The 16,511-nt window shown below is 39.8% G+C and overlaps 2 protein-coding genes across 2 annotated transcripts; one reads left to right on the top strand and one right to left on the bottom strand.

The window, feature by feature from the left end:
• Window positions 1–11,585: 11,585 nt before the first annotated feature.
• Window positions 11,586–12,722, top strand: LOC144060315 (gamma-crystallin M3-like). The gene is made up of 3 exons (XM_077579718.1): window positions 11,586–11,648; window positions 11,724–11,963; window positions 12,393–12,722. Exons 1-3 carry the CDS (start codon window positions 11,634–11,636, stop codon window positions 12,669–12,671), a joined length of 534 nt encoding a protein of 177 aa, XP_077435844.1. The 5' UTR covers window positions 11,586–11,633; the 3' UTR covers window positions 12,672–12,722.
• Window positions 12,723–15,298: 2,576 nt separating this feature from the next.
• On the bottom strand, window positions 15,299–16,110 carry LOC144060153 (gamma-crystallin M1-like). Its single transcript, XM_077579392.1, has 3 exons — window positions 16,022–16,110; window positions 15,700–15,951; window positions 15,299–15,624 (listed from the first exon to the last, which is right to left on the bottom strand). The coding sequence occupies exons 1-3, from the start codon at window positions 16,028–16,030 to the stop codon at window positions 15,349–15,351; spliced, it is 537 nt and encodes a 178-aa protein (XP_077435518.1). The 5' UTR covers window positions 16,031–16,110; the 3' UTR covers window positions 15,299–15,348.
• Window positions 16,111–16,511: the final 401 nt, after the last annotated feature.

The following is a 16,511-nucleotide window of genomic DNA, read 5'->3' as shown; positions in this document are numbered from 1 at the left end:
ATATGTTATAAAGCAAAATTAAGCTAAACTTTCTAAGTAGCTCATTAGGGTGCTAAATAACCCGCTAGTTAACGTCTTATTAAGATATGTAATAATTTAAACTTTTCATTCAGTGCAAAAGGGCAGATACTTGAACACCATTAGGGGTCTTTCTGTGCACATGCCCGCCAACAATTTATCCAAAATGCAGCGTCTACACAGCAAAATCGCTAGTACAGTGTTAAAGCTAACGCTAGAAAAGCGTTTGTGTCCACACCAATGAGTGTAAATCTTATGCTGCATTCACACGCATTTGGAGCGCTGGGACGCAATGCAGCACAGCGAAATACGCACATTTGTGACAAAAATCCGCACGTGCGCATATTTGCCAAAGTTGAAAAATTTGAACTTTTTTCGCATTTTGCCTTGCGGTAGCCAATCGGCTTTGGGTACCGGCTACGTAACACACAGCGTCCTGTCTGTTGTCACCTCGAGCGCAACAACACGGCCAGCCGGGACCGAATGGTGAGCAAGGAAGTAGCATACAAGTGCTGGTAAGTGTATTTATTTGCTGTTGAACTGTACCGAGTCAGCAGCCATGTTTATCATCCATGCCAAAGCTATTTAGCGCAACTGCTGACTGCCGGTATGCCGACACAACAAGACACACCTGGGGCAAGACACAAGTGGCTGAGGGCACTGATTGGTTCACATGAGGAAGGGCAGGATTACACTTACAGTAGACAAGACCAAGGGAGACACACAAGGAAAACAGAACCCAAACATGACAGAACCCCTCCCTCGAGGGACGGCTCCCAGACGTCCCTAAAACAAAAAAGTTCAAAAACAGGGCGGGCGGAGGGGGGCACGGAGGCGGGAACTGAAGGATTTTAAAGGAATTTTGTCCTCTTTGCGTGTTCCACAAATGAGGATAGGTTTAATGCAAGAAAAATACACCTTTGCAAAAATGATTTAATCAAAAACAGAATCTCTGGACAAATAACGCCTCTATCATCACTTAAACATCGTGGGATTCAGAGCGTCAAATGTGTCTTCTTCCGGGTGGTGGATGGCTTTTACTGTTTTAGGACCTCCCCTCTTTTATTTGTAGACAAATATATCTCAGTACTTTTCCAGAGCAGATGGCGTAAACAAGGTCAGAGCTCGGTGTATGTATTCGGGACTGAATATGTTATATAGTTGAAGGATCTTTTTTTCCCCATAACAACATCTCACAAACAAGTTGAATCAAATTCACGGTGGCCGTGACTGATGAAGAAAGTAAAAAGTGTGTGTGTGTATTATGAAGGAATATTAAATTACTATATTAAGTGTAATCTTTGCGTGTCCAAATAATTGTATTCAGGATCTGATGAAGAAGTTTTCTTGCAAGAATTTATTTAGAGGCCTCTAAAGACACAGTCAGGACAACCACATCAGAATGCAACGTGGATCCCCCCAAGTGTGTGACAATTTACAGAACATCGACTCATTTATACAAAAAAGATAAAAGGTTCCTCCTCCCGGCTCTTGATTGAACAAAGGGCAGACATGTCATCTCCTAGTGAACAAATGTGTAATGTTGTTAGTAAGCAGACGTTTACATACAGACATGTTGATTCCAGGTTGGCCAAAGGTGTAATCTTATTAGTAAACAGACATTTACATACAGTACCCCTTCTTGACTGGGGGAAAAATGCAATTAGGATCTAACCCCAGACTTTTAGACTCCAATGCCAAAAGGCTCTAAATAACATCATGCACATTCCTATCTTCAATAGCTTTGAGGGTGAGAGGATAAAATAAAGTTCACAAAATCATTACTCCACTGTATTATTTTAAACACTCATGATTATATCACATTGATATGCCTATAAGTAAATTCAAAAACAGTAAAACCACAAATTGAAAATATTAAATGTCTTCAATTATTTCAAAGCAAATTCTGTTTTCATGACCGAGATGTGCGTGTACAAATAAAACAAGGAATTTTGGACCAATCAGTGTATACCAGCCTAAGGATTCTGTTCTAATTCTAATTCTGGTTCAAGGGCTAAATGTGCTTTCGCACAAAACGCTGAGAAGGAACTTTTTTTAGACTAAATAATATGCCCCAGCTTAAGACACGACCATACGAGGTCGACATCATCTGCTCTGCTCAGGACACAAAACATTTCGACAAGGTTAATGTGAAGAATTAAAATGTTCATAATGTGTAATGTATGTTGATATATGAAATTAGGTATTAAAAATGTTATAATATCTTTCAGTCCGCCCTTTGGGCTTATTTAAAAACTAAGCCCAACAACTAAATATTTAAACATTTTTACCAAAGGATTCCAGCAGGATTTTCATCATCGCAATGGCAGGTGCAACATAGGAAGAGGAAAAATGAAAACATTCTTTTTAGCAGGAGAGGAGGTCAGTCATATGTCAAAACAATGTGATTCATTAAAAGATGTTTTGTTTTTGTTTTTTTGTGTTTTTTTCAGTAAAATAAGCATATCATATATGAAGACAGTGTGTTGTGATTATGTTCAAAATTTGTGTTGGGGGATCCCAGAAATAGCAATTTGGCATGAGTCAGTATGAGAAAGAGTGTCATTATGTATGTGCAATAAGAGACGCGATTGAAGACTTGTTGTCGTTTGGGCTAGGGAAGTTTTTGTTGACGTTTGTCAGTTCTGTTTTCGTTCTTGCGTTTGTGTTTTTTTAAACCGAGTCCTTCAGCTTTGCTATTGGCTGGCAACCTGTTCAGGTTGCACTCCGCCTACTGCCCGAAGCCAGTTGGGATAGGCTCCAGTACCCTCACAATCCTTGTGAGGACAAGTGGTCAAGGGAATGAATGGATGGATGGATTCCTTCAGCTTTTTTAGAACCCACATCAACTGCCAGAGATGATCACCGGGCCCAAGGTGTGACTCATTCTTTGTGGAACGCCCCGGAAAAGGGACACATTCCTCCTCTCTCCATTGGGTAATCCTCAGGTCGTCTGGTGGGAACTGGAAGCAGTTGAATGGCCTCTCAGCTGGCACGTCTGGTCACTTAGTTGGCTCCCGCTGGTGGCTGGCTCCTGAAGGTGGGGGTTGAGTAGAAGGCGGACCTCCGGCTGGTCTAATAGGCAAGATGTGGAACCAGGTGCCCCGTGGACTGGACTAGATTGACCTTTTCATCACCTCATCTGGGTGCAAAATATTTTCATTAGTCACTAATAACCATTTATTCACATCCCTTCTTTTTGAAAGAGCATTTTGGTAGTGTTGTTATTTAGGGGTTAGTAAATATTAGTAAAGTTCTGTAGGCCTCTCCTGTGGGAAAAAATTCTGTTTGTTGTGACATTCAATTAGGATCCAGCTTTTGGCTGACTTTAATGACCTGAGCACATTCTTAAATGCAAAAAATGAAAATCTTTAGCCAGTTCAAATCTGACAAGGCCAATTTTGTTTACAGAATGTAATAATTATTGGAATGTTTTATTATAATATTTATTGTTATAGATATAGCATGGATGTGCTTCTGGCCATTAAATAAATGCAACTTTCGTCAACAAATAAAATCAAAAAATAACATTTAACCCCAGGGCCCCAGGGGAAAAATAGAAATAGAAATGGAACATATTCACCTTATTTTCGCCATCCCTGCCAAAACTTACTCCTTCTCCGTGGTCAAGGAAATCCCCAATTGTCCTCCTGTAAAATTCATTCTCACGGACTATCTATAAATATCACATTAAGATTAACTTTTAATTTTATATTTATTTAATTCAACATGGACTGTTTGTGTCCTTCGCAACGATATACCCAGACCGACCAATAATTCCCCCATCTGAAAAAGATCGCTTTAGAGAATTTTTCAGACTAATATATAAAAGTTTTGCAGTACCTAAATTTTGCTTGCTTTTTGTTTAGAAAGAGGGGAAAATTTTACATTTAACCAGTAAATTCGACAATGCGTCCCAAGCAACTATTTAAATTTCAAAAGAGAATTTGGGCAAATATTAGAAGACCAAACTTAACAAAAGTAAAATATAATAATTAAGATTGAAATAAATTGTATCTTATCTGTATTCATATTAGCTGTTTTCAATTTCTGAAACCACACGAAATTTACCTGTATTATCTTTTGTACTATAAAAATATTGTAGCTTATGCCAATGAATTTTACAAAGAATCTCAGTTTTCAGCCAATCCATCAAATATTATTAATACATAAAGTTGCCCTTAGTTTTAATGTTACCATTAAGCTTGCTAGTCCCCCTTGTTGATGTTTGTCCAAAAAGCTGACTGTTTTAAAATAGACAGAGATAAACAAATCAGATCAAATCAAAATAGACATCAAACGTTTTTAAAATGTAATAAATCTGTGTGTATATAATGTTGTCAATCAGTTCATTATATTTACGAAATGTTTTACTGTAAATGTTATCACCTTATATCTGTCAAAAAATATAGAGTGCAGTGTAAACAGTCAGTATCACATCATATGGTCTGGTATCACTAACTCAAGAAAGCATTGTTAGTGGGGGTGAGTCACCATCGTAGTGGACAGTTCTGGACGCAGGAATGCTTTAAGGACGCTTGTGCAGAGCATATGGAGCAGTTTTTCATTTAAGACTTTTGCATGTGAGTTCAGGGTGCAGTCATTGGGTAGTGGAGCAGTTTTCTTTTATCACATTTGTATAAGAGTTCAGGGTGCAGTCATTGTGGAAACTTTCCACCAGGTGGCGTCAAGAACCTTCGCTGTCCTTCTGGTTGTAGTAGGCCGAGCAGGTGGAGTCAGGTATATTTTGTGATGATGGCTGCATCACGCCCCTCTGGTGGTGGTTTTTGTTGGTGGGGGGTTTTGTTTTGAAGAGATCTGTGTCCCGCTCGTTGACTTTGTTCTGAAATAATGACCCCGACCAATGACCCTCACTCGACTGAAAACATTCAAATCTGCCCCAACAGTATTTAGGTTATAACATGTCAGTAAATATTAAAAACAAAAACTTCCTTTATTAAAAAAAAATTCCCAAAAATTTGAGAAGGGGGAAGAATTTAAAAAAAATAAAATAATAATAATAAAAAATAAATAAAATAAAAAAATAATAATAATTAAAACAATGAAAGTTTACAATTTTAAATAATTGCTAATTACATGTCAATATTTGTTATGGTTTACAATATTTAATTTAATATGTTTTGCATACCTTCATAAATAATACTTAGGATAAGATAGGACAGATATACTCTAACAATTTACAAATATAGTTAATTAATAAGTGTGTAGTTTTCAATTATTGTTTTCTCAATGGAGGCCGCAGCCCGTAAAGTCAGCCTTTGGTCAAACGTCAAAGCAGGAATGATTTTTAATTACATAGCACCTCAAATTATGTCAAAAATGTGATTCTTCCAGATAGCTTCCCCAGTCTGTTTGTAATGAGACTTCAAATGTCTAATTCAAAGGTTAAATATATTCAGGAGAGATTAAAATTATTTTTCTATTTATAAACATGGGAGAAAAAATAAAAAATAAATAAACTCCTTTTAAATTATAATTAACACATTACTTCATCCCCAGGACCGGAATATGGCACTTTGGTGGGAACCCCGTGTCCTTAATGGGTGTGTCTCCTGATTCTGAAAAGATATTTAAAATTTATTAAACAATGTTCTCGCGCACAAACAAAATCATAAGGGAAAAAACAATCATCTATATAAAGAATTATTCCACATTAGTTGCTATTCAAATTATTCGTTTTTAGTTATTATTATTATTATTATTATTAAAATAAGACTAGAGACTAAACTATTTAATCTAAAAACAATCCCAGAAAAATGAAATATATATTTTCTCATTAAACTTTAAAAGCAGATTAACAATCACACAATTAACATTACCTTTTATAAAAACATTTTATTTTACCTCATTACAAAGGTTGATGGCTGTTGGCATTTTTAATTTGAAAAAGGGGGACATCTGGTGGTCAAAATGAGTCACAGCAACTAAAATTTTCAAACTGACCTGCGTCATTAATTTATAAAAGGATGACACCTGGCGGTCAGCTAGAGTCATAGCAACTACAATCAGTCAAAGTTATTTATGTTCTATAAGCATAAGATATGCATCTAAATGTTATAATATCTTAAAACTATACCTCTCTATGTTATTTGTGTATTAATATTCGTTCGTTTTATATCAAACATAATTTTAAATATGACGTATTTGCACTCGTGAAGCCAGTTTAAGTATTCAACATTAGTGCTCAAGAAATTTATATAAGGGGCTTATAAAATCAGTTACGGCAACAATTTATATACTGTCGTTCAATTATTTAACGCAGACGCTTGCGGGTTTTAGCGTTAGAAGTTTTATTAGTAATTTTACCGTCTAATTAATTTATCCCGTTTAGCGCTTATTAAACGGTTTCATTTGTTTTATTACGTAAATTCAAAATCATACGAGCTGTTTGTATGAAACAATCGAAAGTCAATATTACAGCATTAATCATCATTTAATACACTTTTCTTAAAGTTACGTCCGGGATATTCCTCTATATTAAAATACATATAACTCTAATACTTTTTCTAATCCGCGGTCGGCGTTTACGGAAATACAAAGTTAAACTACCGCCCCCAAAACCATCGAACAAATGCCATATCTTATTAGAATAAACTAACCTTTTCCACAATATAATCAAGTCCCGTCGTTCAATATTAAATAAATTTTAAGTCATTATTCAACGGTAATATTTTAATCCGGAAGCTTTAATTCCGTCTAGCGGAATTAATATCAGGTCAAATCATTTAGTCCTTCAGAATAAAAGTGTACCGTATCCCCAACATTTTAAGTCATTATTTAAAGTTATATAAATGGTTATAACTTCACAAAAATACCTAAAGCTAGTATTCTAGCATTATTCATCATCATCTTATCCAAAAATACACGATTATGTGTCGTTTTTATTCCACTCGTAAACGCGTTCTTATATCTCGTATTTTACCTCGAATGCCCGGCGGCGCAAGCCTCAACGTCCCCCATCAATAAAATTAACTTACCGTAGCTTATAACGGCGCCATAAGATTTATTCCACCGCAATCGTGCACCCAGTCGTGCAATTATTTTATTCCTCGTCTTTTATTTCATGGTTCTCCGCTGACACCAGCGCATGCGCACTCAACCTTTCCTAGCGTCATCCCGTAGTTTGACGGAAGCTTTTCGGGCCAAAAATTTTTATTACGCGCTCGAATAAAGCGTCCATTTTTGTAGATTCAAATAGTGACCATACTTTATATTAATTATTGCCCGTATCTTATAGCTTATTATATTATATTATATTATATTATAGTTGAGTCGTATTAATATTTATTAATGAAGTGACGTCTCACTTATAACAGAACTAGTCGACAAAATAGCTCTTTGCGCCCTCTTTTAAAACAGTGACGTCTGGCTCAGCTAAACAGTCTTGTCTAAGAATTTTAATAACGAATTTTCAAAGACCTAGTAACTGATCTCAAAGTGGCGTATCAAATATGCTTATGTCAGTCCGACTTACACGAGTTGAGCCAATATATCTTATATCTTGTCTAAGAATATCAATAACCAATTATTCAAAAGACCTTGGCATTAATCTTAAAACGGCGTATTAAATCCGTTTTATGTCAATCCGACTTCCACAAGTTGAGAGTCCCGAGTACATAACAGCAGTCGTACCTCCCTGCTGCGTCTATCGGCAACTTCATTTCCTCAACTTTAACACATACACAAGTTGAGCCTGTCCCGATTACATAACAGCAGTCGTACTTTCTGCTGCGTCTATCGGCGACTTACTTTATTCAAGGTCCATTTCTAATCACCCAAGAATCTACTGCTTGTAAAAACAAGATGCTTTTCAAGCCGACTTTTCCTCAACTTTCAATATATGGACTTCAAGCCAATTTTCCACATACCTTAGTTTGTAAAAACAACAAGCTTTTCAAACTGATTTACCTCTCAACTTCAACAACTTATACAACTTATACAACTTCTCAAACCACTTCCAAGCGATCACATAACTAACGTGACTGCATTTCCGTATATACAATGCTACGTCACCACGTGTACAGTTCAAACACCGTGGTAAAATCCGAAATCTGGGACTTCGCGTCCAACCACACGATTTCAAAATTTATCACTATTTTTCTTACACAAACTCCATCCTCAATATAAATTTACAAGACGAATTTACCAGCCGCAGCATTCTGAAACAGACAGAATTCTTAAAACGTGGATAAAGTGTCCACTTACCGTAATTAATATGTGGCCGGGGAATTCTGCCCGTCTCTGAACGCCCCCGCTGTAAAACGTCGCTACGTCGGGGGTCACCATTTGAAGGATTTTAAAGGAATTTTGTCCTCTTTGCGTGTTCCGAAAATGAGGATAGGTTTAATGCAAGAAAAATACACCTTTGCAAAAATGATTTAATCAAAAACAGAGAATCTCTGGACAAATAACGCCTCTATCATCACTTAAACATCGTGGGATTCAGAGCGTCAAATGTGTCTTCTTCCGGGTGGTGGATGGCTTTTATTGTTTTAGGACCTCCCCTCTTTTATTTGTAGACAAAACATATCTCAGTACTTTTCCAGAGCAGATGGCGTAAACAAGGTCAGATCTCGGTGTATGTATTCGGGACTGAATATGTTATATAGTTGAAGGAGCTATTTTTCCCCATAACAACATCTCACAAACAAGTTGAATCAAATTCACGGTGGCCGTGACTGATGAAGAAAGTAAAAAGTGTGTGTGTGTATTATTTCAAAGCAAATTCTGTTTTCATGACCGAGATGTGCGTGTACAAATAAAACAAGGAATTTTGGACCAATCAGTGTATACCAGCCTAAGGAGTGTGTGTGTGTGTGTTTTTGAGACAAATTCTGGTTCAAGGGCTAAATGTGCTTTCGCACAAAACGCTGAGAAGGAACTTTTTTTAGACTAAATAATATGTCCCAGCTTAAGACACGACCATACGAGGTCGACATCATCTGCTCTGCTCAGGACACAAAACATTTCGACAAGGTTAATGTGAAGAATTAAAATGTTCATAATGTGTAACAATAGTTGATATATGAAATTAGGTATTAAAAATGTTATAATATCTTTCAGAACCTGGCACACCCAACAGGGCCAGACGAGGGAAGCCCGGCGGCGCCGGTCCGGAGGGCGCCCCGGACGCCACACTGGAACAGAACGGCAGTGGGACGTGCACCTCCTGTCCACCCTCATGGGCTTGAAGCAGCCATGGAAGAGGTGAAGAGACTTTGCCCAAGAGCGGCCGAGGCCAGGAGGCCAGGGACCCGCAGCGGCGAGGATGCCCGGGTACTTGAGGCTGCCGTGGCATGGGGACTTGAGGCTGCCGTGGAGGCGGCAGACCTGGCACGGGGACTTGAGGCTGCCGTGGAGGCGGCAGGCCTGGCACGGGGACTTGAGGCTGCCGTGGAGGCGGAAGACCTGGCACGGGGACTTGAGGCTGCCGTGGAGGCGGCAGACCTGGCACGGGGACTTGAGGCTGCCGTGGAGGCTCACGTTAGCTCCTGGTGGACAAAAGCCAGCACCACGTCCAGACTATTGACCATTTGCACCAACATCACGTGATCACGTGACTGCCCTATGACGGACGGCGGAAGGAAATGATTGTTGAATGGAAGTGGACGTGACCCCGAGCGACTTAGTGACTTAGCGACTGTTATTTTACAAATTAAAAGGTATTATTGCCCATAGAGCCATGGAATCAATTACTTTAACCGAAGGTCGCCTGTCAGTCGAAGTTGCTCATTTAGTTCGGACTCATAGAGCGCGATATTTACTTTAGTTTGAGATCGCTAGTTTGAAAACAGCCGTTACCTTCTGTTGCCTGCTCTTTTTACCAAGTTAATCAAATCGCCAACTTTGCCGGAATTCACAGCGCACGACCTATATTATTATGTAGTCAATGTCGTCTCTTTTCCTTACACCGGGGCAGATTTAAAAGCGTGTCGCTGGCTGGGTCTCTGGGACGCGATTCTATGCTCACACCGGGGGACAATATACCTCATAATGCAAAGGTAAAACTTGTTTATCATGCTAACTGACTTATTTTTAAATAGTTTGTTCTATATTGAAACGCTTTGCTGATGTTATGTTACTATGTTTACTAGCATGGAACAAATGACTATCGTAGTGGTAAGCTATGCGGTAATTTCATGAATATGACTCCGGCTCCAGAGTGAAAAACTCCAAGCACAAAGACGAAATCCCCCATTATTAAACAGTCAAATGCACTTCATAGTTTTGAAGAAGGTGCATTTTAAAACTAAGCTGTGTGTTCCTGCAGTTGGAGTGGACGCTAACTATCTGGCTCGTTAATGTGATTTGAAACATGCAATTCGACACCTCTGTTACAATCTTTGTTAGAGTGTACGTTTACTAGTAAAATGTATGGACATTTATCTACTTATTACAACATTTATCTACTAACTTCGCAAAAAATTATCATTGCAAATCCGTGAATACTTTGTGGGTTGCCAGTCTTTTCTGTTGATTGCCGCTATCAACCGACATCTTTTGTCTTTATTAGTAGGTGTGCGATAAAAAGCAACATTTGGTTTACTCCTTTGTCTGTCTGTGCAACCGACCGCAAAGCAAGATATGAAAATTTTATAAGATAGTCAATTAGATAATGAACTTTACGTTGTATGAGATTCAATGGTTACAATACAGGCAAGTGGCTCTTTTGCCGTTCAGTGTTCCCGAGGGGGCGTTCCCATCAGGGCTGTGACGTCACATGCAAAAGGTCAAAAGCTATGCTACGTGTATTTCTCGCAAGTTTCTGAGAGTTTTTTTTCTCACAAAGGTTATTTCTCATAAGTTTACCCAAAAAATTCTCGCAAATTTGCCACTTTCTAATGTCACAAATTTGCAAGTTGTAAATGTTTTAGTTTTTTTTCTCTCACAAATTTGCCATTATAAAATCGCAAATTTGTACGTTTATTTCTCATCAATTTAGGAGTTTTTTTCTCTGAATATTACCCACCCTCTAAAAAAAATATTTATATATGGTCCTAATACGCCGTCGTAGTCATTGATTAGTCATGTGTCATACAACTTCAGAATTCCGTCTGTTGTTTTCACAAGCAATAGAACTAGTGAAACACATTATCATTCACAGACAATAATATTACGGTAACTAATTACAATAAAATGAGTACAAGTAGTAATACACTTTACAATATATAATACATAATACAGTTTGCACATACTCATGTCCATTAAAATGAGTTTGTATACAGCAGCTCAATTATTTCTATATGGGATTTGTTAGTTTTATAGAATGCATGCTTATAATAATGTATTGATGGGAGTGATACTTAAGAGGGTTTTGTTTGTGGAAAACCTGTTTTCTGCCTTTGAACAGTGTAGACAATAACCCGGTGGGGCCTCTTCGCTACAATTGCTACCACCGCAAATCACGATGCGTTTGAAGGTCTCTTTGAATTGCAGCCGTGCACACGATGGGGCCACCGCTGCATGTTGCCCTGTCAGGACTTTGCACAATGGGGTCATGTATGCTTCAGGCACGAGGTCAGGTATAAAAGCAGCTGGGTGACATGGAGAAAACTAAGCAGTCTGTTTGAGCTTCCACACGTACCACCGCAGCCATGACCATGGGCAAGGTAAATCTCCATTGGGGGAGTTAATTTTATTTGAGAATCAATAAATCTAATCAGTTACGACTGCTTGGGTTTCAGATAATCTTCTACGAGGACAGGAACTTCCAGGGTCGCTCCTATGAGACCAGCAGTGACTGCGCTGACATGTCCTCTTACCTGACCAGGTGCCTCTCTTGCCGAGTGGAGAGTGGCTGCTTCATGGTCTATGACCGCACAAACTACATGGGCAACCAGTTCTTTGTCAGGAGGGGCGACTACTCAGACTACCAGCGCATGGGCATGAGTGATTGCATCAGGTCTTGCCGCATGATCCCCATGGTACTGTATCACAGGCATCCAATGTCTACCACTTAATCTGTTCAGGGTCATCCGTGAATTGTGCATTTGCACCACTCTGGACTGGTCGCAAATTAATCACAGAGCATATCTAAGCAACAATCAGGGAAGGTGTGGATTGGTTTAGGTGGAAGAGTTGTCCCCAGTGTTTTAAGTTTGAGCCTCAGTTCTTTGAACAGTATATAAGAAGATACTAGTTACCTAGCATGCATGTTTTTAAAATGTGGTATGAAACCAGATTACCCAAGCTAAACCCATACAAACACTGTGAGGACATACCAAAATTCAAACCCAGAAGATTTGACTAGCTTCATACCCCACTGTACCAAACTGTAAATCATTTTTCCACTGAACAATCCATTTAAAATTGTGTGTGTTGCTGACTTTTGCCTCTTTTGTTTCAACCCACAGCACAGAGGCCAATTCAAGATCAAGATCTTTGAGCGGGAGAACATGAGCGGCCAGTCCAACGAGCTGCAGGAGGACTGCGAAAACATAATAGACCGCCTTCGTATAAGTGAATGCTTGTCCTGCAGCGTGCTGGATGGCCACTGGTTGCTCTTTGAGCAGCCTAACTTCAGGGGCAAGATGATTTACCTTAAACCTGGCGAGTACAGGAGCTTCAGGGACATGGGCATGAGCGGAACTCGCTTCATGAGCATGAAGCGCATCATGGATTCCTGTTCTTAGAAGCAACTGTGCAGCAAAACAAGATTTTAAATAAAAATCACTTTAAATGTACTTGCTGGTGTCATTGCAATGTCATATTGATATTTTTCCAGCATTAATATCGCCATGTGATTATATGTTAATCCATATTCAAACGATCACATTTCCTTAATGTCTGTACATCAAGTAAGAGTCTTCCTTAATGACCACGTTTACCTGCAGTCAATAAATTATATTACCAAAATTTGGGTTTTGAAAGGCCATGTAAACACACAAAAACCCAACTAAGACCCATGGGCTACCCGTTCTCTAACCCAAAAATGTGTTCATATAAACGCAAATTGAAATCTTCTGTCTTTTGAGTACAGTAAGTACTTGCACACGCACGACCCGCCGCAACTATTCAAGCAGAGATCAACAAAAATAGTGTAAGTTTAACGTAGCGTGACAATAAACTTTAGGATCGAAGAGGAAATCGATTCTTAGTGTGGTGGGTGATGTCTAAGAAATAAGAAGCGGAAATTACGTCTATAGGAAACAGTCATCCAATAAATATGACCACATAGGACGTTTTGAAAAGGTGCTAAATTACGACCAAGTGTTACGTGTTTTAGTTTAGCGACCTCTATTGGCCATGTTGAATAGCGCAAAAGGTAGAATCGAATCCGGCCCCTCTGGTCGAAAGACGAGTGATTATCTCACTGAGGTACTTGGCCAGTGATTGTTTAAGTGTTGTCTACATGTTTTGTTAGTGTTCACTACATCTTTTGCAGTTTTCTACAACCTCACTGTGCCTTTTCCTAATCTCACCCATTAGTGTCCCATGTAAAGACCTGACGTGTACTGTACAATCTTTCTGAAAGCCTCATCCTAACCCAAACCATTAACCAGCAACACTAAAAAAGACACTAAATTCAACCATTCAATACTGCATTTTGCGCTATTCAACATGGCTGATAGAGGTCGCTAAACTACAATACGTGAAACTTGGTCGTATTTTGGTGCGAGGTAAAACGACTAATTTGGTCGTTATTGTTGGAGGACTTGTATAGAGATCCGGACATCACGTGAACGTCTTTGAACACGCCCCTTGTGGCAGGAAAGTGGCAGCGCCGCATTAATGGACTACATTGACGAGGAGGGATAAAACTAGCGTTTATCCGTCAACTTTCTGCCCAAGAGCATTGACAATCACTTTGAAGAAAAACACATGATATACATGCGCGAGGTGGACAGATTGGATTGACGATTAAGTATCGGGAGGGCTTTTTTTTTTTTAACTCGGTGACGCTGCTACGTGGAATATTTGCCCTTTATGTTTAGTCAAAATGCCATCGGAGTTAGCAGTTTCACTCAACTCTTGGCAGTGTTATTTAGGTACGTTAGCAACTTAGCATCTGCTAATTCGGCCGCCGCCGTCATTTATGCCGTAAAAAGTCTTTATGGTTTTGGTCATTTATTAAATTCAACTGTACAATATCTATTAGAACGAAATTTATTATTTCCCATACATTTTGCGTTTGGTAACTTGCCTGAAGTCAGGCAAATTAGCGTCTGCTGATTCAGCCACCATGTACAAAGTGCCCGATCACATCTTTCGCCTTCATTTAATAATTGTGCTACACGACAAACTGATTCAGTAATTGACTCAACTGATATGAAGTGATTGCTACACAAGCAATCCGGAGGATCCCAAATCCTCCGTCTGCTGTGATCCATTGGCTACAAATTGGTTCCTCTTTTGGTAGCCTGGAGAATGTTTGATCCTTTTTTTTGCCTCTTCTTGTTTGCTGTTTACTCAAAGCGGCACACGTGTTTTCTGTGTTGCCAAAATGGTTAGCTCATTTTCGGACATGTGACTTCAATGTCCGGATTTCTATTCATCATTGTGCTGTCCGTGCGTTGCTGTTTAGACGGGGGTCAATCACATTAGCAAGTCTAGGGAGTTACTGTCTACTCACGCATGTAAACAGGTTATGCTTAATCTTTCAGAAGCTGGAATTGTGACCTTAACCTGAATCGTGATGGCATGTAAACATAGTCAGTGTAATTATCTCAGTTCTTAAATTCAGCTTTTCCTCACTCAGACATTAAAGACCTAACTCCTGTGCCCATTTGAACTACCTTGCTAACAAAACAAAAGCACCTTAGGCATAAGAATAGTCTGATTAATTGGATACCCCGTGTTGAAAACAACTTCAGTATTAAAGTTGATTATGTAGTGACAGAGGTGGCCACTTCCATCAATCCTTCTGGTAGTAATGGAAAGGCAAATAAAGTTTGACGCAAAATTTCACCGGTCCTTTAACACTATACTAACAGTAACTCCCAGAAGACTGTATATTATTGTCAGTTGAACAATTTAATGGATGCCAGAAAGATCGAGTGCATAGCTTACCGTGGACCGCCTTTTCTGCCTGATGCGGAAGAAGGTTTAACCCCCTCCCAGATGATTCCTGTTCATATACTCTCTCGGCCACCCCACACAGAGGGGCGACTCTGCTCAAAGCTTTAGTCTTGATATCTGTGCTCTTGACAATAACATAAGTTGGTGTTGAGAACAAATGGATGCACACCAGTTGAATAAGGTGTGTTTTTCGGTCTAAAGGGAGATTCCAGCGACTGAATGAACACCAAACAAGCAAAGGTACTTATGAAGAAGGCATTGTTTTTATTTATTCAAGCTGAGTACAGAGTTCTAGCACATGTCAGTGATACGCTTCAAGCTGATGATCCTGATGCCGCTCTGGCCCAACTCCCTGAGGCTGCGGTGCTCGCCGGGCTTCAAGTAGATCATCCTGCCACGGAAGTTGGCCTGTTCAAACAGCAGCCAGTGACCCTCCAGCACCTGACAGGAAAGGATGTCGTTCATGCGGAAGCGCTCCATGATGTTGTCGCAGTCCTCCTGCAGCTCTTGGGACTGACCGCTCAGGTTCTCTCGCTCAAAGATCTTAATTCTGAATTGGCCTCTGTGCTGTAATTCAAGTTCCAAACGTCAATACCAATGTCTGGCATGGTAACACTCGTAATATTCAGGTTAGTTGCTTACAGAGGGGATCATTTTGCAGGATCTGATGGAGTCCAGGGTCACTCCCGTAGTCATCATGCGCTGCAGGTCGTGGTACTCTCCTCTCTTGAGGAACAACTGGTTACCCAGGAAGTTGGAGCGCTCATAGACCATGAAGCAGCCATTCTCCACCCGGCAGGACTGGCAGCGGCTCAGAACAGAGGTCAGCTCAGGGCAGTCGTTCAGGCACTCGTAGGAGCGGCCCTGGAGGTTTTTCTCCTCGAAAAGGATGATCTGAAATGAAACAGAGGTATTTTTGCTTTGCCCATTAAAGAAGTGCAACAATTTGTAAGAATATCTTTACCTTGCCCATGGTGGTGGTTTAGGTAGTTCCCAGTGGAGGGTTCAACTTGCTCTGCTAACCCTACGATTCCAAGGCCTTTTTATACAAAATCCCGAGGCTATGACGCGTTGTTATTCAAATGCACAAAGCTGATGAATCGGCAGACTGACTTTTTGCTGAACAGGGCCTATAAATGCGTAACAATGCTTCTCCATCCATACATTTCTGGCTGCGAATCGCCTGCATTATGTGTGCACACGGGCTTTGTGCGTGCTCGCTCAGTCAGAAGCTTCTGCACATATGGTGTGATCACGGCCACTGGGGAGAGCGCAGCGTTCAGCGCCTCTTGGATGAACTCATAGAACCGGAATCGGTGTGTGTGTGTGGGGGGGGGGGGGGATCACCATTTACTTGATGTATATAAATATAACTAAGTATGCTTCATCCTTAAACTTTCACGAAAACTTTATTGTTCCACGCATCCCTTTCAACACCTCTGTAAAATGGGCAC

Source organism: Vanacampus margaritifer, chromosome 11 (assembly GCF_051991255.1).
Source record: "Vanacampus margaritifer isolate UIUO_Vmar chromosome 11, RoL_Vmar_1.0, whole genome shotgun sequence".
NCBI lineage: Eukaryota > Metazoa > Chordata > Actinopteri > Syngnathiformes > Syngnathidae > Vanacampus > Vanacampus margaritifer.
Note: the sequence above shows the minus strand (reverse complement) of the source record. Positions and strands in the feature narration are given on the sequence as shown.